General features: G+C 45.7%; 1 protein-coding gene across 2 annotated transcripts; it reads right to left on the bottom strand.

Annotated features, from left to right (window-relative positions):
- Positions 1-1,336: 1,336 nt before the first annotated feature.
- On the bottom strand, positions 1,337-23,079 carry MGST2 (microsomal glutathione S-transferase 2). 2 transcript variants are annotated; one of them, XM_002916132.4, is made up of 5 exons: positions 22,924-23,079; positions 18,359-18,458; positions 5,154-5,224; positions 2,155-2,236; positions 1,337-1,672 (listed from the first exon to the last, which is right to left on the bottom strand). In XM_002916132.4, the coding sequence occupies exons 1-5, from the start codon at positions 22,979-22,981 to the stop codon at positions 1,543-1,545; spliced, it is 441 nt and encodes a 146-aa protein (XP_002916178.1). In that variant the 5' UTR covers positions 22,982-23,079; the 3' UTR covers positions 1,337-1,542. The 2 variants fall into 2 exon arrangements, with proteins under 2 accessions (XP_002916178.1, XP_019651858.1); XM_019796299.2 differs by lacking the exon at positions 18,359-18,458 and having other exon boundaries at positions 22,924-23,047.
- Positions 23,080-24,298: the final 1,219 nt, after the last annotated feature.

Consider the following 24,298-nt stretch of genomic DNA (forward strand, 5'->3'; position numbering starts at 1 on the left):
AAACAATTAAATGTCACCATACAAGTCACCGTAACTGATCGGAATACTAAAGAGCAAGAAGACCATAGAAACACAGCATTTTAGAGTGAGTAATAGCCCCATTTTACCGAAGGAAAATGGAGGCCGGGAGCCACAGAGAGCTGCGGAAGCAGGGGGCCAGCGCGTGCTAGAACGGAACTGGTGCTGGCTGGTTCTGGTCCTGTTCTTCGCTCCGCTCCCCCTATTGCCAAGGTGCCTTATTCAAAGGCAAACAGCCAGCGAGTGAGGGAACCAGCGTAGGACCCTCATATCCCCATTCCCCGACCACTATGTTCTCAGTGTATTTGCAAATATTTAGTCCTGCTACATGAGAGGGAGGGATTGTCATCTCTTCCCCACTATTCTGGAAACACTAGTTTTTAAATGCCTTTATTTCTTTTCCTATTATCCGTAGTCTTTAAAACTTCCTTTGTACCCACAAAAAAGAAAAGTCCCAATCAACAGCTTCTTGAAGATGCCCACAACAGACTCGAGGCTGTCCAGATTTCTTTAGAAAAATTAACAGAGAGCCCTTTTCCTGATGTTAAAATGTGTTATATGTGCTCGTAATTCCATTTTCCTCAAGTCCCTGAAGACTGTGAGGTGAATTCATTCCCATCTTAAAGATGAAGAAAGTAGGGGCACCTGGGTGGCTCAGTGGGTTAAGCATCTGCCTTCAGCTCAGGATCGAGCCCCACATCCGGCTCCCTGCTCAGCAGGGAGTCTGCTTCTCCCTCTGCCTCTGCCTGCTGCCCTCCCTGCTTGTGCTCTCAAAAAAATAAAATCTTTTTTAAAAAGATGAAGAAAGTAAAGAAGGGTCATTTGCATCGTGCCACACAGTGACTGCGCTGCGGGGTCACAACAGCTGCTGACCCCAAACCCCAAGCAACACAGGATGACGTACAGCAGAAACCAGCCCTCGTTCCAGCTGTGACCATGACCCTCCCTCCCCTGGCCAGGGGCAAGGACACCCACGGCACACTAGTACCTGGATGTTTCCTTAAAAACGATAGGCCTCTTTCTTTTCCTTTTTCCTTTATAAAGTCAATTTCGCACCCAGATTTGTTTTGTGCTATTAGTTGATGACTCTCTCGTCTGGCTACTCTGTGTGTTTGCCTGACTTCCCCCACGTGCAGCCATCTGTGCAAAGTCAGCTTGGCTGCCTTATTCGCAGCTGTCTGGAATGTTCCATCAAGAGTAGTAGTCTCAGAGGCAGGGGACGATGGTGGCCCCACAGAAAAGCCAGCACACGTCAGGCTGCTTTCTCCCCACATAAGCAGTCGTGACTTCAGCACGCGCTTCAAGAACAGAGCCTGGGCACTGAGGACAGGGCTCCAGCCCTCCATGGCGGACTTTAATTCTTCAACAGAAAAGGTATTCTCTAAAGGGTATATTCCTACAAAGCCATTTCAGGAAAAACAGAATAAAGACTTTTCTTTTTAAAAATTGATCAACTGACCCCACATAATCTTCAGGGTGGACATAGCTTCTGCAAGTATTTGGGCAAAGGGGCAGGGGGGGACATTAGAAGGGTCTCAGTTTCTTGGCGACATTGAGGTCCAGGTATTCGTCCAGGAAGCTGTTTGCAATTCCCAGGGCGCCTAGGACTGTCAGCAAGGCCAGACTCCCCAGACTCAGCCGGAAACCGGTGATCCTACGGGACAGACACGAGGCAGAGAGGTGATAAGCAGCTGCAGGGACGAAGGGAGGCGGCCTGAGGTCGGCTGCTCGCTGCTGGCACCACCCAGAACGTCCAGGTTTCTGCCATTCGAAAATTCTCATTCATCACATAAATTAAAGGGGATGCCTAGCCACAGAGATTGGCTCCTTTGAACATTCAAGGATCATCAAGACGGGGCAGGATCATTTCCTTTGCAACTTTTTGGAGATCGTGCACGATTCTTGCAAGGATTTCAAGTGTGGTGGCCACGAGTGCACACTGAGGGCAGAGTTCGTGCGTGCCGTTCCCGTCGTAACCCTAGTTGTGCACGGCCTGGTAAGAAGGGTCTTGGGCCACACAGATCAGTCATGCGACCACGACCCTCGGGGCTGTTAATACCCTCAGGAACGTGCAGCTAATTCAGACTGCATCCTGCTACTCTTTGCCGAAATACCCAATTCGTAGCTTCTCCTTACCTTTTTTTAGCTGCTTCTGAATATCCCCAGAAATACTGGTGACGGGCATATATGTACAGCAGACCCAGACAGGTAGCAAAAACTATAGAGAAAAAATAGAGAAGGTACAGAATATGATGGTGGTCTCTCAGCATGTGACAGGACAACTGAGAAAATGCTCACAAAACGTGTACGTGTCCGGAATACACACACAGCTCCGACAATTCAATCGTGGAAGGAAAACAACTTAATTTTTTTTAATGGACAAAATATTTGAATAGATAATTCAACAGGAAGATAAGCAAATGTACCCATAAGCACACGAGAGCTTTTTTCAACATTATTCAACATCATTTAGTATCAGCAAACTGTATCTTAAAACCACAACGAGATGATACCACTGCATGCCCACTGGAACGGCTAGAATTTAAACAGACCAACAACACAAAATGTTGGCGGTGTTGGAATCTTCATATATTATTGGTGGAAATGCAAAACAGTACAGCCACTTTGGGAAAAGTTCTGGTAGTCTCTTATGAAGCTAAACATACTTTTGACCTCGCAATTCCATTCCTATATATTTACCCAAAAGATATGAAAGCACGTGTCCATAAAAAGACTTGTACAGAATGTTCACTGCAGCTTTATTCATAATAGTAAAAATGGGAAAGAGTCCAGAAACCTATCAACAGGAGAATGGATAACGAAACTGAGATAGTCATACTACATACAGGATACCACTCAGCAACAGAAAGACATGGACACTTGCAACAACACAGTGAGTCTCAACATTTTGCTGAGTGAATGAAGCATTGCACAAGAGTACATACTGTATGATTCCAATTATGGAAAGTTCTAGAATGGGCAAAACTAAACTATGATGAAAAAGACTGGAATAGTTCTGTCTCTGAAAGTGCCTAATGAGGAGGGGCATACATGGGAGGAGGCATTAAGAAAACTTTCTGGGGGCGCCTGGGTGGCTCAGTCAGTTAAGTGTCCAACTCTTGGTTTCAGCTCAGGTCATGATCTCAGGGTCATTAAACTGAGCCCCACATGGTTTTCCCTCTCCCTCTGCTCCTCCCCCTGCGCGTGCACGCTCTCTCTCTCTCAAATAAATAAATAAATAAACAAAGTCTTTAAAAAAGAAAAACTTTGAGTGGTAGTCATGTTCTGCTTCTCGATGGGTATACACTTGTTAAAACTCATTGAATGGTCTGTGCCTTTCACTATACAATACATCAATTTCACCTAAAAGAAATGCAGAGTATGGCGTGATCTTCTGCCATCTTGTCCAACAGAAAATATCTGTATCTTCCCTACCGTGAGGGACACCCTCTCTTCCCTCAGCACCCAACGGATGCAAATTGCGAGAGCTCTCGGGTACACACTTAGAGTCTATCTGTGGGGCTCTGATATCCTGGATAAAATTAAATTCCATATTTTATTAGATCACAAACATTTTCCTTAGTTTCTACTCTATACCGGGTATTGTTCTAAGGATTAGGGTTAGCAACGAAATAGATACAAGCTCCCTACCTTTATGGAGTCTATCAGCGAAGACAGACAACAAGGAGAAAAATTAGAAGAACATCACAGAATTGAAAATGCAGTAAAGGAAATGAAGCAGGACGGATGGAACAGCGGGGGCCAAGGCGGCCGCCCTTAGACAGGGGTCAGGGAAGACCTCCTGAGGGAAGGATGCTTGCGTGGGGCCTGCAGGTGAGGAGGAGGGGGCCAAGCAGAGAGGATATGGGGGGTGGGCACCTGGCCTGTGAGGGAGGAAATGGAGAGATCCTGGAGCAGGCTGCACTTTTGACGCCTCCCCGCCCCAATCTAATGACTTAACTCCAGCAAAGACAATGAGAACTATTCAGGGCAATTAACAGGCAACCTAACTTTTCATGAGAAAGAAGGAAAATTATGTCAGAAAATCCTTTTCTGACAGTGGGCCTCATTCTGCCCATTACAGTGAAATCCAAAGGGTCAAACAGCAGAGACTGAGCCCCACTATCAAAGACACTTTCCTTATTAGTTGTTAATGCAGTCTTACCTGACAAGGAACAACGGCCTTCATTCACGGCCTCAGGGGACAACAATGTGAGTTGGATTAGAGTTAAGAAGTCTCTCTCTGAAGGACATTTTGTCTGAAATTCCTCCGTTGACAGTAAAAATTACAAGAAGACAGTGATGGGGTTGCCTTTGAAAGCAGCTGGATTGGGGTTTATTGAAATCTTAGCCATCCAGTGTCAGACCCAAATGAGGTGATGAAAGTTATCGGAAAGCAAAAGAGACTGACTTTCGCCAACTACGGCAGAGCTGCTGCTCTGACCCCCTGTTCAAGAAAACAGGCGGAGCTGGGTTAGGCCTTCAGCGCACCAAGGATATCCCCGATGTTTGCAGAGCTGCTACACACAGGAAAACTGCATCCTTAAGAATGCAAGAAAAGGCACATGTGTTCTTGGGGAAATAGCTACAGACCCTGCCTGTACCTGACAGCCAGTTTTCTCCTACACTGAGGAATGTTAAGTTGGACAAATGACTATGACTTAACCTGCGATTCGTTTCCTCATCTGTAAAGGAGGCATTAATTATAGAACGTACCTCATAGGAAGGTTTTTAATCCTATATATCCTCTACATTGGATAGGTTTGGAAATTTAAAACAGGACCCGGTATATAGTAAGTGCTCAATAAATAACAGCTATGATAATTAGGGTGAATTGTTGCAAAGAAACTAGAATTAAGGAATCAGAGTTGAAGACAGAGCTCATGTCGTTTTCATCTGGGAATGCCCAGCATACAGTTTGTTCCAAGTTGTTTTTTTTTTATTACTGAATTAAATTGAAATGAAGATAAAGTTAGCTTATCTGCAGGGCATTGCTCTTTGATGCACAGAGACATGGATTGTTTTGTTTAAAACAGTTTCCGGGATCAGTAGATATACGGTTGCACATCTGTCCCTTAATGGTTCTAAGAACCACAGGCATCATTAGAACAGAGTTGATCGTATTTTAAAATTACCTTGATTGAAATACCATCCAGCCATCCACAATGTAATCAGAAATACGGGGTAAAACTCCACACAGTTTTGTCTGCAGGAAAAAATAAAGACATGGGTTATTTTTTTTAAGATTTTATTTATTTATTTGAGAGAGAGACAGAGATAGTGACAGAGAGAGCAGGAGCAGGGAGGAGAGGGAGAAGAAGGCTCCCTGTTGAGCAGGAAACCCTATGACGCAGGGACCCTAGGATCTTGACCTGAGCTGAAGACAGACCCTTAACCAACTGAGCCACCCAGGCGCCCAGACATGGGTTATTTTATGAGAAAACTATACACCAAAATATTATTCTTTCATCTGGAGGTAAATGTCTAATCTCTTCTTATAAAAATAATATAAAAATTACATGAAAACTTAGATGTCTTTTCATGTCATGTCAAATGATTCTTCCAAGGTAAGACTCAAACATTGTTTAAACCTCAGATCAGGGCCAAGAATCACTTTCCTACACGTAAGCCGCCAGTAGCAGGAATGAATTCTAGCTCTTTTCCAAAAGACAGACCCTGAGATGGTCCTGATTCTAAGCCTACAATTCATTCTGCATCTTCTCTAAAGAACCCAGGAAATAACACAATTTATAGTAATCAGATTTCTTCCCAAAAATCCCTACACACTCATTGCCGTCCACTTGAGTTACTCAGCACTTAAAATAGTTTTCAATAATCCCCCTAAAATCTCCTGAAGTAAATGAGTATTTTTCATTCCCATTTTACGGAGGAGAAAACTAAGTCCCGAGAGCACAAGCGACTGGTGCCTTGCAGAGAATCAAAGGCACTGTGTCACCACCAGATTCCAAAGCTCGGTCCTAACATCAAGTCAAAAGGCCTCTATTCATAGAAAACTTGGACGGAAAATCTGATACTATTTTAAGCAAAAAGGGACAGTTCTCTGGGAACTATAATTCATCTGCACCTGGCAAAGGGAAAAAAGATGAATTAGAGTCATCCTTCCCGCGCTGCGCCCCCAAGTGATCCTGGTTAGGTTGGCTGAGCTCCTTGCTGACAGTATCACAACCGGAAAGAACTCTAATGTCATCTGTAATGTCGTGTGTTAATCCTGGTGGCAGCAGCATAGTGCAGAGAATTCGAAATGATTCCACATTCTTCCTTCAAGCTTGGGTACCTAAGGTTAGGAGACAACTGGCCCGGAAATAGTTGATACCGGTTCTTGAAGACCTGTATCTTCCAGCCGAGGTCACCACAAGTGACTTTCCTTTCTTAATTAAAAAAAAAAAAAGTTGTTTTATTTTGCTTTTGTCACCGAGATGGCCAACAGGTGGCTCTGGAACTTCCCTCCTCCCACGGATACACGGATTGTCCAGCCACACACACAGCAATTCCCTCTGAAAGAAACCCAAAAGCTGCTGAGTGACTCCTCCAAATACCCACACTGAAACAGGCGGGAAAGGCTGCAACACACTCTCGCCGTACCCTTCACCCCCACCCAGCACCAGACCAGAAGCTTCTCCCCGAGGACCCCACAGAGAGCCCACCAACTTTTAAGACTTCCACTTGAGGGCTGGGCCCCCAAAACACCTAGCTCTGAAAGCTAATGGGGCTTGCAGCCACAGGATTTGGGGGAGCACTCTAGCAGGACAGCAGCACGACCCCTCCCTTAAAGCGTTCGCCAGCAGGGGCTGGGTCCCTATGCACCAACCCTGGGACTCTGGGAAGTGACCCAGAAGATAGGGGGCGGGGTGCTGAGGTCCTGGGAAGCAGGGGTGGTTAGAAGCCATTGAGACTCAGGCAAGGGTAGGACTGTCACTGCATTTGTGCTCCCCGAGGGAGGAGCCTGAAGTATTTGGGCAGTTCTGCTCCCAAGAAACGAGTCCCTTTGCCCCCTATAAGCAGTTAGTCACTGTTGGTCTCACCCTGGCCTCAGGTCTTAGCAGTGCTCATTATCCTTTGCTCCTGGCCCCACTTGTGCTGACCTGCCTTAAGCCCTAGTCCCTCTGAAAGGAGGCTCTGACCATCTTAATATCACCTAGCAGAGACCGAAAGTAATTCTCTGACGGCCAGCCCTGGGGCCCGGCTGCAGGCCGATGCTCTCCTCTGTAGCTGCCTGCCGAGAACACCAGGTATTGCTTGACCTTGCAACCCATTCTACNCTGGGGCCCGGCTACAGGCCGATGCTCTCCTCTGTAGCTGCCTGCCGAGAACACCAGGTATTGCTTGACCTTGCAACCCATTCTACCTGTTCAGTATGACCTCTCTCCCCACCAACCACCAGCCTGCGACCAGGTCTTTCTGCCACCGCAGTTTAGTGGTTCCTGCCTGGATGTGTCCCAAGAGAGCTCGTTCCCAGCCAGTTCTCCACAAACATTGTTTAACTCAAGGGGACCAACTTCGGAAAACGTGTTCTTCACAATCCTATCGGTGACTCATTACAGTTACATTGACAAGAAAACTAAAATGAAAATAATTTCTGGTCTCTTTGGACATGACAGCAGATATGTTCTGTCCTCTTAGGATAGGTGAGCCTTAGGAAAAGTATCCAAATGCAACAGAAAACAGCTGGCAGCATTGTGCCCATCTCCCTTCACAGGGAAGAGAGGGAGCAGCTGATTACAGCCACTGACGGACTGTCCCCTTTCCCGTGTGCCCGCACTGAGGGAGACACATCTGTCTCCTCTTCCCTGGTCAGAGCCCTCTTTGCTCAAGAATCCTGTGCTCTTTTGATATTTAAACTTCCCATAAAGTGATGAGGGGAGAAGAGTTTCGTTTGTTATGGGCAGATGTCACCATATGCCCCACATTCTACCGAGGGGCAATAACAGAAAGAGTTTGCTAGAAGGAGAGTATGGTGACCAGTCCTCCTGGTTTGCCCTAGACTGAGCAGGATTTCAGAACATGGGACTTTGAACTTTATAACCAGAATGGTCCCAGATCCATTGTCTCGGTCGGCCTAGACCTGAGGGTTTCCTGGGACACACACTTTGAGTGGGAAAGCGCCAGGCAAACTGGAAAGAGCTGGTACCAGAAAGGATGACCCAAAGGAGCCTGTAAAGATGGAGTCGTCAAAGCTGCTGAAACCCCTCAGGGTTCGTCCCCAACTCTCAACTCCAAAGCCTGGCTGTGGGGCCTCTCAGAGCCCCCCTTGGCCCCACGGCCGGCGGTAGTGAGGACAGTCCCGAACTAAGTACCATTTGATCCTGCCTCCATCATGAACNACACACACACACATACACACACACACACACACGTCCTCCTGCACGCTGCAGAGGCGGCTAGCTGGCCACAAAGATGGCGTGGGTTTGCGCTGCGCAGTAGCTGCCCGGCCAGCGACCAGACGCCCGGCCGTCCAGGATGGGGCGGGGCTGTTTCCTGCCAGTGGAACGACAAAGTAAATGGCACTTCCGAGCCAGATGGTTAAGAAGCGAGTGTGCCAAGCTCCCTTCCCCCACACACTGGCTGAGTGGGGAGAGCTCTGAGGACATGGATGGGGACAGACCCCTCAGATGGACGCGGCGTAGGCCTCGAAATGGCCATGTGGAAGGCCCCTCCCCCAGGATCCCCCACAGGGGACCCGACATGAACGGGATGCACACTTCTATTGTGTTAAAGCAGTGGGAACATGGGGTTGATCCATTAGCACAGCTCACAGAATCAACAGGAAAAGAGTATCATATACATTCTAAAACACACACAAAACAGAAATTAAAGAATGAGATTTTAAGAGCAAATATAAATAGAAGCTCCCGAATGTCCTCACCCTCACAGCAGATTACCTCGTGCACCCGCAGCATGGCCGCGTCCCTTGGGAGAACTCTGACCTCACCCTCTCTGAACAGCTCTGCTGTTCGGTAGATTTCTAATAAAGGCACAACAGGAGACTGTGTAGGACGCTCTTGCTCATAGAAAATGTGAACGAGGTACGGAAGGGAAAACCTGATTAGCTGGAGTACCCTTCTGATAGTATAACACGTTTAAGAAATAAAACAGACAAGGGGCGCCTGGGTGGTGCAGTCGTTAGGCATCTGCCTTGGGCTCAGGGCGTGATCCTGGCGTTCTGGGATCGAGTCCCACATCAGGCTCCTCCGCTGGGAGCCTGCTTCTTCCTCTCCCACTCCCCCTGCTTGTGTTCCCTCTCTCACTGGCTGTCTCTCTCTGTCAAATAAATAAATAAAATCTTAAAAAGAAAGAAAGAATGAAAACAGACAAGGCAACTTCAAGGCTTCTTAGGACGTTCTCCCCTCTTGAGTTCTTGTTTGCCCCTTTCTCTTTCTCCTTCTGTTGGGGTGACTCATTCGGAAGCAGTGGGCCGCCCACCGCCAGGAGCGGCTTGCTTTATTAACGGATGACCCAGCCTCCAGCTGCTGACTTTTGACCCTGGAAAGTCTTTTCGATTATTACACTGGCTGAGGGTCAGAGCAACAGGTTAATATGCTCCGAAAAGGCTCACGGATGAAAGGTGCTGGGGCTAATCTTTCTATAGAGATTCATAACTATCTGAATTGCTCCTTGTCGAGTTAACCCTTGTGTGGGAACACCAGAGGGCAGGTGGCACGGATGGCAGGAGGGCAGGAGCCCAACCCCCCATTCAGGGGTGCTGCTAAGGGAGCGAGGCTTACAGCTCATCTCCACTCCTGCTGCCTCTTGTCCCCCCGCCACCTGAGACGCGGCCAGCTTGTGTGACAGAGTTATCTGGTACTGGCATGGACTGACAGTTGGTGTCCCTCAAAATTCATAGGTTGAAGGCCCAACCTTCCAGTATGGCTGGATGTGGCGTAAGAAACTAATTAAGGTGAAATGAGGTCAGAAGGGTGGGACCCTGATCTAATGGGATCGGTGTCCTCCTAAGAGGAGACACCAGAGAGTTCTCTGACACCAGACTCACTCTGCCCAGCCCCTTCTCTGTCCTCACATGCACACACCAAGGAAACGACAAGTGTGGACATGGCAAGAAGGCAGCCATCTGAAAGCCAAGAAAAGAGAGCTCTCACCAGAAATCCAAGCAGCCAGAACCTTGATCTTAGATCGAGATCTTGATCTTCTAGTCTCCAGAAGTGTGAGAAAACAAATGTCTGTTGTTTAAACCACCCAATCTGTGGTCCCTTGTTACAGCAGCCCAAGCTGACTAATACCGATGGTTTGAAGAGCTCATCGTTTAGGGTCAGTCTCTCACCTCGGGGACCCCTAGCCCTTTCTAACTCCGTGGATAAGTACATCTTAGGCTTTCAGCTAATATCTAAGATGAGTGCACTTGTAAGAAAAATGGAGCCATGTTTACTGTCTCTCTTTAACTTATTTGTACTTATTACAAAAATAGGTGATTTACATTACTTATAATTCCAGTGTTGCAGAAAACCTGAACATTTTTCTTTGTGAATTTTCCTTTCTCCATAGTTTGTAGACATACATCAAAGACACTAGTTTTAATCTCTAAATTTCAGAATTTGAATTCAAAATGACTATAAAAAGTAAGTGAAACAACAAAAACAAAACATTTACAGCTATAGTAGAGTGAGAAGTGGGTACTATTTCTGAAGAATACTCGGATTCCTGATGATTGAGTTTACTTGTGACAGGCTAATTCTGGAACAGGAACGGATTGATTCAGTATTAAGCAAATAGGGGTACATTCAAAGAACTAAGCAAGAGGAAATTCTTCTATCTTATCCAGCACTGACAAAACCATTATTGGGACAATAATATGAAAAATCTTAGTCTAAAGAGAACAACCAAAAATTTTTAATGACTGGGGGGAAAAGCTGAAGAATTATTACTACCTAGCCTCAAAATACAGAAGATGAAAGATATTAATAATGGTCCCCAACTGTATGAAAAAGACTGGGGTTATTAGCAGGCTCTTTCTTCTGGTGAGAATCGAATCAGAGGGAATGTACTTAAACTGCAACAAGATCAAGGTATTACTTGGATCTACTTTTTAGATTTATAAAAGCCTTCAATCTAAAGGGATCAAGGTACTCCAATTAGGCTATATAGAATTTCCTAAGCTTAGCAATAACATGAAGGAATGGCCCATGTTGAAACTATAGTTGCTTTGTTCACAAGTTTAAAAATGTATTCTAGGGGCGCCTGGGTGGCACAGCGGTTAAGCGTCTGCCTTCGGCTCAGGCGTGGTCCCGGCGTTATGGGATCGAGCCCCGCATCAGGCTCCTCTGCTATGAGCCTGCTTCTTCCTCTCCCCACTCCCCCTGCTTGTGTTCCCTCTCTCGCTGGCTGTCTCTGTCTCTGTCAAATAAATAAATAAAATCTTTAAAAATAAAATAAAATTAAAATAAAAATGTATTCTAGCAAAAGACTGCAAAACTCTAGACAGAGTCCTCTCCAAGACCCTCCCTGTAGGAAGGGAAGAGGAACTGAATGGGGAAGAGGCCCTGGGCTGGTAATATGGGTAAACTGGGCCCCATAATAATCACCTCTGCTTGGCAAATGAATATCCAACCTGAGGTGAGCTTGAGACAAGAAATAGGTATTTCCGTGATAGTCAGAGGGACCTTGAAGTGATAGTTAGGAGATGTCAGTTTCCACTTAGAGACAGGACTAGTCCTAACACCAGGCTTCTTAGCCATACTTAGGGCAAAACAGGAGGAAAAAGGAGTAGGGGGAAAGACAGCATTTCTGATATAGCCACAATCATAAGACCTTCAAGAGAGGCTGAAGGACTCAAAGCTTTGGTTCAGGAGAGCCAGAAAAGAAGTGCATTTCCTCTCAGGGATTTGCAGAGCTCAAGAGAGCCTACCCTTGAAGACAAGAATAGCCAAGTAGACTTTGGAATGACCTAGTTATCCCAGGGGATCCTCCCCTAACTACCTCAGATAAAATTAAAATGGCTTCACTAGCAGTGAATTCAATCTGATTTGGCCTGATTTACCTAAACCTTATAGTGTAAGCTAAGATTTGGTCTTGTGCTATGGAACATCTAAGAAGAAATTCAGGGAAGTGAGTAGGCCATCCCCACTCACCCTTCAGAGAGAACCCAGGACAATTACTACTATGCTCTTGAAGGCATTTTATGACTCCTCACTCCCTCCACCCCAATTGTTGGCCATTATTTTTTAACCCCTCTTCATTCTGCCATGATTAATCAATGAGAACAAACAAAACACTTCTAACAAAGAAATTAGGAGTGCATACTTTTTTTTTTATAAACAGCAACTTAAGAGAAGTATTTCAAAATGGTGTCCAGCTATAGAAGAGAAGAGAGAGGGGCACCTGGGTGGCTCAGTCAGTTAAGTGTCCCACTCTTGGTTTCAGCTCAGGTCTTGATCTCAGGGTCGTGAGATGGAGCCCCGAAATGGGATTTGTGCTCAGCACAGAGTTTGCTTGGGATTCTTTCCCCCTCCCTCCTCTTCTCCCCCTGCTCCTCGTCCTCCTCACCCCCACCCACACTCTAAAATAAATATATAAATCTTAAAAAAAAAAAAAGGGCGAGAGAAGGGAGAGAGCAATAACTTGAAATAAATCAAATATGTGGAAAGTTTAAGAACAAACAGAACCAGAAGCAGCCCAAGGACTGAGTGTGTTGGAAGCCCAACAACCCCCCAACGGAAAGTTCTTAGATGGCGGAAGACAAGATAGGAAGATGTGGAATTTCCTCCTGGGATGATTTTTATAACTAGTACAGTGTCTCCCAAACTTCAGGCATTAATATATCACTGTCAAAATGTTAGCATCTCCGTAGAACACTTACTATTTTTCTATAAATCAACTACTTTTTTTTTACCTAAATTAGGGAGAATGAAATTTATGAGTAGAAAAAGAACATCACTTTCTAAATAAAGTATAAAAATAAATCCCATGAGAACAAAATTTGCCAAGTTCTCATTAGATGCTGCTGATTGCTGATGTCTCAGAGCATGAGACCCTCCCTGTCGAACAGGAGAACGGGTGTTCAAGATGTGTTGCGAACACATCACGAGGACTCCCTGCTAAACGTGACAGATTGAACCGGTGCTTATTTCTTCTCCCTCCAGAAACCTCACTAAAATGCCAGTAAAGGGAAAAAAATAGATATAAAGTCATCGAGAACAAAGAACGTGGGAGCAGACACAGCAGTGGAAGGGAGATGTTTGAAAATTTCTGAGGAAGGACAGCACTCAGGGGAAGAGCAGCTGAGCGGACAGAGTGCAGACAGACAAAGCCTAATGCCTGCAGAAGGAAGGGCCAATGAGGACTAAGACACTGCTCATCCCAGAACCCCAAGCGGCTCGGGAACTGGGGACTCCAGGTACCTTTGAGGCCAAAGGCTGAAAAGGGAAGAACTGGTTGACAGACTCTAATAAGGAGTGCTTTAGCTCCCCTCCACCTCTGAGCCCCACCCCTACTTCCCCATCCCAGGAGATGGGAGTTCTATCCTCTAGAGAACCCGAACCAGAGAGTTCCAGGGGGTTCCAGGAACAATGGAGAGTAGGGATAAAATCCTGTACTGTAATCCGTGTGAACCTGCATACTGTGTATTGGAAGAACCTTCCTTCCTTCAGCCACCACACTTTCAGGTTTCTAGAAGTGAGACCTCTCATACCCATCCTCCTCCCTCACCCCATACTTGCCTGTTCCCACAGGGGGCTTAAGAGTTTTCTCTGAGAAACCAAATGGTCCCAGAAAGAGAACCTATAGATACTGACATTTGGGGCTCTCCAAAAGGAAGCCGCTGCTGTTGGTCAATCACCCTTTGGTGACGCTGCCCGCTCAGTAAGCCCCACCCATGCACATGGAGCTTCCAATTCATTTTCTGGTACTCTTTATTAAACTGGCACAGATAGCCAATCAGAAACCACTTGACATTTGAGTAAAGCTTCTAAGATCTCCTTTGCTCAGATCTCTTTGCTGGACCCCCGTCTTCTTGACTTCTAAGGCTGGTTCAGTCCTTGCTCCTCTTCTCTCCTTTACCTACACCCACTCCCTTAAAGAGTTCCTCCAGAAAAAAAAAAAAAAAAAAAAAAATTTTTCCGGTCTCGCGGTTCTAAATCATTTTCGTGTGCCAATGACTCTTGAATTTATATTTCCAGCTCAGATCCCTCTGCTGAAATGCAGATTTATCTATCCACCTGCCTGCTGTCTCTCTACTCAGATGTGTAAACAATGTACTAGGCTGTTTACTTTGCAACAAGAAAGGATCCGAGTGGCTTAGTGAATGACAATGCTTACAGCCTCTCCTTAGCGGAGCGTAGGTCACATCTCAGATACAACATGTCAAACAGAACCTCCCCGTCTCCCCCGCCAAACTGCTCCTCCTGCTGCCTTCTCTCTCTGTTCTCTTGGGATGCTCAGGCCAAATCTCTGAGGTCGTTCGGAACACTTCTCGCACTCCATATTTATTATGTCGGGAAATTCTCTTGGCTGTAGCCTCAAAACATATCCAGAATCTGACCATTTCTCACCACCTCTACTGCCACCTCCCTGGTTCAAGTTAGCCTACTAAGCGAATTTCCTGCTTCTACCAATCCCTCCATAGACTGTTCTTAGCCAAGCAGACCGAGGGGTCCTTTTAAAATATAGGATCACACCACTCCTCTGTTCAAAACCTTATAATGACTTTGTTTCACTCAGAGAAAATTCAAAGTCCTTACAACGGCTTTTAAGGCCCTATATGATCCATCCATTCCCTTTCTGACTTTACCTCCTACTACTATGTCAGCTCCTTCTTTCAGCCACGCTGACTTCCTTGCTAACCCACCAGGCACATTCCCACTTAGAGTCTTTGCACTAGTTACTCTCTCTGCCTCAAGAGTGTTTTCTCTGCACGCTCACATGGATAACTCCACCTGCTTCAAGCCTTTGCTCAAGCGTCACCTTCTCAGTGGGGTCCACACTGACCAACTAAATAGCAACCTACCCCAACTCACCCTCAGCAACGCACCCCTATGCCCCCTTACAATGCTCTCCTTTTTATTTCTTAACTTACTACCTCTTACATAATATAGAATTTTCTTATAATATTACCTGTTTACTTTCTGTCTTCTTTGACTATAAGGTAAACTTCAAGAGGGCAAGGATCTTTGTCTAATTTTTTCACTGATACATCATAAGCTACTGGAACAGTGCCACATATATAGAGGCGTTCAACAGATATGTAATGGGCAAATAATAAGTTAAAATGAAAGACAAAGGCTAAAATAGACAAGTAAGAAGGAACTTGGAAAAAAACAGAAATGATACAAGAAATTTTTTTAAAAGTATTATCATTAAATTCCTCAGATATAAGGGATTAAACTGTATCCATAAAATAGAAAAGGGATGATTTAATAACAGCAGCAATAACTAAAGAACAATCACAGAATAAAAATTAATTCTTAGAAACTAAAATTGATATCTGAATTTTTTTAAAGATTAGTAAACAGAAGTTCAAGAAATTTCTCAGAAAGAACAAAGGCCAAGAAGATGAAAAACCAAAGATAAAAGAAAACTAGGTGGCTCATCTGGGGGTCAACATACAACTAATATATGTTTTAAGAATAAAGGAATGGAGAAAATGAAGAAGAAGAAATTCAGGGGAAAAGATATTTTTTAAAAATTCTAGAACAGGGGCGCCTGGGTGGCACAGCGGTTAAGCGTCTGCCTTCGGCTCAGGGCGTGATCCCGGCGTTATGGGATCGCCCCACATCAGGCTCCTCCGCTATGAGCCTGCTTCTTCCTCTCCCACTCCCCCTGCTTGTGTTCCCTCTCTCGCTGGCTGTCTCTATCTCTGTTGAATAAATAAAATTAAAAAAAAATAAAAATAAAAATAAAAATAAAAATTCTAGAACAGAAAGACATGAGTTTTCAGGCTGTAAAAAAAGCCTCATCTAGGGTTCAGCGTAGTGCAGACAAATGCCTCCAAGCAAGCACAGTACCATAACATCTTAGGACATTGGGAGGAGGGTAAGATCCTACAGCCTCCACAGTTTCCAAACAATCGCAAGTTAGAATGGCATAGAACATCATGATGATATCAGTGGAAACTAGAAAATAATAGAGGAATATTTTCAAAATTCTGAGGGTAAGGATTTTTAACATAGAAATACATGCTTAACCAAGCCATCAATCAACTGTGAGGCAGAATAAAGGCATTTAGAAAAGTAAAGTCTTAAAATTTGACCAACTATTCATCTTCTCTCAGGAAACTTCTGCAGGGTATGTTCCACCAAAATGAGAGAAAACCAATACACAGGAAAATAGGAAATGCAGGAAAACAGGCAATCCAAGTCAGGAGAATATAAGGAAAATTCCTAGGATGATGACAAAAAGTCCCACAATGACAGCGTGTAGCAGGTTTAAAAAAACATCCTCTAGACTAGAGCAGAAAGATGGAGGACTCAAGCAGAAATGATCCAAGAAATAAAATAAATGGTATTACTAGATTAATGTATTTGAATGTATTAAGAGAAGATTTTTAGTTCTGTTAAGATTTGACAATGAAACTAAGGAAACAAATAAAGAGAGAGGCAATCATTAACCACAGGAAAAACAAAAAATCTCACAAGGAGATGAAATCATACTATACTATTTGACTCAGCTTTGAACATTACTAGTTAATTACAATAATATAAACATTGGCTATTGGTTTAACTCAACAAAGTGATATAACTGTACTATAAGGTGGAGGTCAGGAAAAGAAGAAGTGGAGAGACACAAAATTCTTTCTTCCACAAAAGGAAGCTAATTGATAACGTCTAAAATTTATGAATCAATAAATAGCAGTGAAAGCATAATGTTTAGAAATATGGAAGTAAATACCGAAAGTAGTGGTCAGAAGGGGCCAATGGTTGTCTCTGGGGTTGGACTGGCAGTAAGGAGAGTTATTTGTTGCTTTCAAGCTTGTAATCTCACTTTATTTTCAGACATACATGTATTATTCTGATAAAAGTAAATATTGGAGTGTGGGACATACTGGCACTAAACCAATACTTTCCACTTGACATAATGATAAAGATTCAAAGACAATTGAAATGGAAATGAGTTTCTCATCATGTTGTTCAATGTTACTGAAAATCTTATGTTGGGCATGAAGTTTCAGTCAAGCAAGAGATCAAGCTCTGGAGATCTGCTGTACTACACTGTGCCTCTACTAACAAGAATGTTCTATACATTTAAATTTTTTAAGAGGGTGTATCTCATGTTACATGTTCTTACCACAACAAAATTTTGTTGAAAAAAAACATGTTTATGCACCTCTTAAAATTATCTCTTCTATTAACATCCCACACTTCAGGCCTGGGGAAGTCTGTGCAATTCTTGTTGAAGCAAAGAGAAGGCCAAGAGAACAATGCTGTCAGCTCAAAGATCATGACTTGCCCAAAGTGATTCAAGATGTAATAGAAAGCTGAATAATCCAATCATCATTAACGAAATCAAATTCCATGGTTTAAATTTTTTTCCACAAGGAAAACATCAGTTCAGATCATTTTACAGGCAAAATCTAACAACTCTGAAGGAACACACTCTCCCAATCTTATTAAAATTCTCTGAGAAAATAATTCTCTAACTCATTCCATGAGATTAGCATAAACTTGATATCAAAGTGAGACAAAGGTCATATAAGAAAGGAAAATTATAGGCCCATGTCACTCACAATATAGATGAAAAATCCCAAAGTAGTAACAAAGGAACCGAGTGACATATAAATGGTGACACACGCAATGTTTCTAAAAGCACTTATTTGGGGGGTGAGGTCTAAAGGGAGCCCTAACATCTGCAGCGGCCAAATCCATGGTGTTTATGATGGAACATTCTGTGTGGATCTGAAAAGACAAGCTGATCAAAATCACTACAAGTATGTCTGAAATGTAAAGTTTTCTCATTCTTATAGGTTTGGGATTTTAGGAAATGGTTCATGGACAGAGGATAATACTGACCCACCTCTGTTTCAAGTGGAAAGGAAAAATAAAGATAGAAAATTGATGCCATAGCTAACCCAGCTGGAGGCTATCGAACTCTCAGGTTACTCAAGGGGCTCTTTAACCAAACTGCCATGCTTAAATATGTATAGCAGTCTTTCTTAAGATCCCAGCCTTTTCTGTAAATGTACCCTCTAAATTCAAAATATCATGGGTAGAGACTCCATGTACTAGATACTTCAAGCTTCAAGCATCTTGAGAAGGTGCTTGGCTGTGAAGCATGGTTTGTTACAATGGGATACCTTCTCTGTACCTCTTTCCCCTGGCCAGAATTCTCTATATGTGGTAGGCCCGGATCCCTGAAGGGTGGGGGAAGCATTACTTACTGTGCACGAAATATTCTTTCAAACTCTGGTGACCCAGAGACTGCCGGGGGTGTAACTTTGTATTTTAATCTTGCTTTTCCTACATGCAAAGCAAAATAACCTGCAAGTGTATAGAGGGATTAATGATTAAAATGTGGCACATCACTATTCATTAGAAAAACACAAATTTAAACCAGAATTAGATACTACTACATACCTATTAAAATGTTTAAAATTATAAAGACAAATCATATCAATTAAAAAAGAGACATAAGGCTATAAGAGCAGCCAGAATTCTCATACACTGTGGTGGGAACATAAAATGGTACTATCACTTTGGAAAACCATTTGGAATGGATTTTTTTTAGTTAGACAAACGTAGACCATATGGCCAGTCATCCATGCCTAGTTATTTCCCCAAGAGAAATTAAATCATATGTCCACAGAAAAACTTGTACACAAATGTTCATAGCAGCTTTATTCATAATAGCCAAAAATTAGGAACAACTCTGAGATGGTTAATTTTATTGTGTCAACTAAGTTAAGCCATGGTGCCCAGCTGTTTGGTGAAACACCAGTCTCGATGCTTCTGTGAAAATATTTTTTGGATGTGATTAACATTTGTATCAGTAGATACTGAGTAAAACAGATTACCCTCCTTGATGTGGGTGGGCCTCATCTAATCAGTTGAGGGCCTGAAGAGAAAAGACTGAGGTTCCCCAAAGAGAAAGGAATTCTGCCCCCACACTGCCTTCAGGCTCTATACGGCAACACCAATTCTTGCTGGAATTTCCAGACTTCCAGCCCACCCTGCAAATTTCAGAGTTGCCAGCCCCCACAAAGGCATGAACCAATTTTTTTAAATAAATGCCGTGTGTGTGTGTGTGTGTGTGTGTGTGTTTGTGTGTGTTGTATTGGTCCTGCTTCTCTGGAAAACCCTAACACAAATGTTGGTCAACCAGCTAATGGATAAACAAGTTGTGGTATCTGTGGTTTATCCATACAGTCAACTACTATCCAACAGTAACAAGGAATGAACGATTGACACATGGAACATCATGGATGAACCGCAAACATATTACACTGAATGAGAGAAGCCAGATCAGAAGAGAACAGTATAGTTTCACTTATATAAAATTCCCCAAAATGCAAATGAATCCATAGTGACATAAAGCAGATCAGTGGCTACCTAGAGATGAGGAGAGCCAGGAGGGAGGGTCACAAGAAACCCTTTGGGGACGATGCCTCCCTGTCTGACTCAGTCTCCCCACTATGAAATGATTATGACTTTGTTCTCCTTCCTTGGCCGCATTTGTGCCATGAGATCATCCAAGCCCAATACCAGGGTCACTTGCACCTGGCGACCAGCCCTGTAACCCTCACAGGCTTCCAGACCCTCACCGCCTCCTTGGTCAGTTGTTCTCACCTCCCGCTCTATCACCCTCTTCTTCCCCTACAATTAACTCTGGGGTCTATGACTTCCCTTCGGATTATTTCTCCTGGTTTCGTTCCCTTACCAGTTCTCTCCAACACGATTCTGGTCTCACTTATTTTAGGACCTCTGCATGCATTTCCTACTTGCTCATGTTTCAAAACTACTTTCCTTTGGTGCACCACATTTCTAGCTTGTGTGACAGTCTTCGGCGTGATGCATTTCCCCCTGAGACCCGATACCATCTCCCCTCTGACAAGTCAGTAAATAGTGAGACTGCTTTAGTATGGCTCGCACAGCAGGCCTCTTCCCTCCCCGCGCCCCCCCCACTTCCTCTCTGCCACAAATAAGCCTTCGGTCAGTATTTAAACGCTGTAGCTGAACACCTAATGCGCATCAGTGCTTAGCTGGAGTCTCTCACTCAACCAGCAGTGGCTCCCTGAAGCCAGCCAGAGTGGGCTGAGGATCCAGAAAAGGTGGGACTGGGCACTGACAGTTTCCAGCCCGGGCTAAATCCTCGCAAGGCGGCCCGAATCTGGAGGGGCCAATAACTCATGGGCCCCGCCGGAGCCAAAAAGGAGATATGTCTGCAGAGGGGGAATACGGAGGCCACTGTGTCCCCTGCTGCCACCATGGCACCACGGTCTTGGAGAAAACGCCTGGGAAGGCTTCTGGCTTCCATCTGTAAGATGGAAACAATGAAAGATGTGTGCTCCTTCCACGCTCCTTCCACGTGGGCAATGGTGCGAGAACCTAGAGCTTCGAAACGAAGCTGGATGTGAAAGCTTTGTCTTCCTCCTGGCGAGCCATAGCACCTGCCACGCATGTCTGTGGCAGCGGCAAACAGGAGGGACGAGCTTCCGCCAAATGCTCCCCTCCCAGCCCACCCACAGCCCCGGGGGGAAGGATGCCGTTGGGCCAACATCTCCCCCGGGAGGAGAAGCCCCTTTCTGTTCTTCCAGGTCAGGGGCCTTAGAGAGACCGTGGCTACTACTGGGGTCACGAGAGGAGGGTAGAAAGGCTCTTTTACCTTTTCTGTACTGCATCCTTTTTATTTCCCTCCCTGACAGTCGCCTAAGAACTACTTGAGAATATTCTCCATTTGCTGTGCCTGCCTTCCCTCTTTTCCTCACTTTCTCTGGAGGGCCGCATGTCGGTTGCGGTGAGTGAACTGAGACACTCCCACCCCACGCCCGCCACAGCTCAGCTCCTTGACCCTGTGGCTGCCTCTCAGTCCAGCACCAGCTTCTTTCTGTGGGGAGCAGCAGAGAAGGGGGACCACGCTAAGCAGCAACCTCAGGCCAGGCACCCTGGTGGGCACTTCTCGCCCAGCAGCCTGCTTAACCCTCTCCGATGAGGACACTGAAGGACAGACTATCCTGGCCAGGGACACCCAGCTGGTAAGTGGCTGAACTGGACAGATAGGAGACTCTGTCTTCAATACCTGACCTGCTTCTACCGTGGTTCATGGTGTCCCTTCTCCCTAAACACCAGACTTTTGCAGAAGCAGCAAATGCTCGTCCTTAATGTCAACAAAAGAGTTACGTCTTCTCTTTCTTTCTTTCTCTCTCTCCCCCGCCCAATCAGTAAATGTTCCTCATCTCCCACTGCTAAAAAAGAGACAACAGGCCCAAAATGGAGTCATTTGCACTAAGCTGACATCACCAAACCGAGACTTAATCCCTTACTTAATTACGGTTCCAACCTCTCCCAGAAGTGGAACCTTACACCAGCCAATCTGGAATTGCCTTGTTAGCACTAGTGAGGCAATCTGCCCGATAGATAAATGCTATCTAAAAAAGGTGACCTTTGCCCACAATCACCCCTTGCGAGCAACTTCCTGTTCTGCCCCCTTCTGCCTGTAAAAGTCTTTCATTTTGTACAGCTCTCTAGAGCTCCTTTCTATCTGGAGATGCGATGCTGCCTGGTTCATGACTCGTTGGATAAAGCCAATCAGGTCTTTACAGCTTATTCAGTTGAACTTTGTTTTCCAACACCACCAAACACCACTGGCCCAGTCTCCTCTCTTCTCCACCCACCCCCACCCACCCCCACCTGACCTCTGGCCACGGTTCCCACTGTCCCCTGCACCCACCAGCAAACAGAGCCGCTGTCAGCCTGGGGCATCTGTGAACCCACTCGGGGGCTCCCTGCAGCACCACGAGGAGGAAACACACAGGGTTGGTATGTTTCCGCGGAGGCCTTTGTGAACCACTGGGTCAGCTCTCCTGTGCTGCTTTGGTTGGCAATAAAACATCCTGCTCGACTCTGGGAAAGACTGCAACTCAAACCACAAAGTGTGTGTCTCATGGTATCATATTTTCATAAATTCACAAAACAGACTGGTTAGGCAAGACACTGAACGTGCATGCGGGCCAGAACTTTATCCAGGGCTGCGGTCCCTTCAGGCTGCGGCCGTCTGTGCACCCAGAGCAGTCCCTGGCTCTGCCCCCTCCCCTTCCTGGGAGGAGCACACTTAGAAAAATAAAGAAATCTGTATGGTTGGTTCCGAGTCTTGCTTCCCACTGTCCAGGCCCCATTTAGCATGTTAAGTTGATATCATAGATAAGATGATAAGAATTGGGCAAATGTGACCCCCCACGGAGCAAATGCTCTTTACATGACCAGGCAATCGAGATACCCTATTTAATAATCCTAGCAGGAAGGTGCCTTAAGATTTCACATTCATCACCTAACCTGAAGCTCATATTTCTGCAGATTTTTTTAAACCTAATAATCATACCTGCCATAGGCAGTTTATTTTTAAGAGATCAGGGTTCAAGAAATCACAGCCATGGTCTAAAGCAGATACAATGTTTCCTCTGGAACACGCCGGATTAGCATGGATAGCCCACTTCCCTTGGGTTAGCGGGTGCATTTCTAACACTCATCTGAACTGGGCTGTGGGCCACAGACGGCGCAGCATCGCTGGGCTCCCGGAGCCTCGCTCGGCCCCTCTGCGAGAACTACTGCCTGGAATGTTCCAAATCTCTGTCCCCAGGGAAGGAAGCGCTGACGACCCAGAGTAGACTGTGTCTGTGTGGCACCCACAGCCACCAGGATGTAAGCATGAAACTCAAACACCAGACGTCCCTCCCCCTGCCACACACACACACACACACACACACACACACACACTGCCTGAGACTCTTACTTTGTTGACACGCCGACAGGACTGAGACAGCAGCCAGCAAGATTGAATGCCCAGCCATCTTTCACACGGAACGTTCTGGTTCAGGGAACTATTTGTTGCATCCAGGGAACGATAACACGCACTTTCGACTTTGCAATGTGGACTTTCCTAATAAGGTAAACAGACCCAGGGGAGGCGNGGGGGGGGGGGGGGGGGGGGGGGGTGGTGGCAGAGAAAGAAAGAAAAGGACGATTCAAATGGCTGGGTGACCTTTGCTCTGGAACAGGAATTGGGAAGGCAGGTCCAGCTGGAACTGCCAGTCACAGATCTTTATCTGGCCAGGGAGCTGCCTTCCGGCCTTGCTGGAAGTCTCTCTCCTCGCTGGCACTGGGGCCCAGGCTCAGCCTGCGGGATTAGCCCTCCAGTGGCCGCAACCTGCAGGAAGACCTGCTCAGCAGATTCGGAAACAGCTTCCCCGCCCCCTCTGCCAACCCCTGGACCCTTGAGTCCCTTCCCCAACTGCAAGGCCATGCTGAGCCCCCGTATCCTGCTGCCTCCCACTGTCACCTTGACTCTCCCATGGGCATGGTGACCATACATTTAAAGAAATAATAAACTAAAGTATATGTTCTGAGAGGAAGAGGGCCCTCCGGGGAAGAAGTGGAGCAATAGTTTAAGTTGACTTTTTGTTTTAAGATCTTTCTTTCATTCTTTGTTTCTTTGTTTCTTTCTTTCAGCGAGAGAGACAGAGTGCACACGCATAGGCATGAGCAAGGGGTGGGAGGGACAGAGAGGGAAGGAGAAGCAGACTCCAAACTTAGCAGGGAGCCGGACATGGGGCTCAAGGCCAAGACCCTGGGATCATGACCCGAGCCGAAGGCAGACCCTTCACCGACTGAGCCACCCAGACGCTCCTACGTTGACTTTTATCAGACATAGCACAGTGGTCCTCATGCCCGTCAGAGCAATGCCCCACACCACCGGGCCCAGCGCGGGTCCCTCCCTGGCTGGGGGCTTCTCTACAGAACCCATTTATCCAGCCCCTCCCCTCTGTCAACACAACCCTTTTGCTCCTTAAAGATGCAGCTTCCTACAAAACAAAGTTGGGGCCCCTTTCTCATCTCACCCCCAGCTCCCTTAGAGGGAGCCCCAGGGCCAGGAGAAGGCGATGTGCTTTGGCCTCTCCCAGGTCTGCACTTGGGCTCCCTCCGCGCCGCCGGCACTTAGTGATGTCACAAGCTTGCCCGGGACACTGAGCCTCCCGGACGGGCTCATAGGGCTGTTATGAAGATTGAGTTAGTTAACATTTACCAAGCACTTAAAACAGCACGTAGCATCCAAAACTGTGTTCCAGGTTTGTTAAATAAACCCACGAAGGGGCTTCGTGTAAGGGACC

This window comes from Ailuropoda melanoleuca, chromosome 5, assembly GCF_002007445.2.
Source record: "Ailuropoda melanoleuca isolate Jingjing chromosome 5, ASM200744v2, whole genome shotgun sequence".
NCBI lineage: Eukaryota > Metazoa > Chordata > Mammalia > Carnivora > Ursidae > Ailuropoda > Ailuropoda melanoleuca.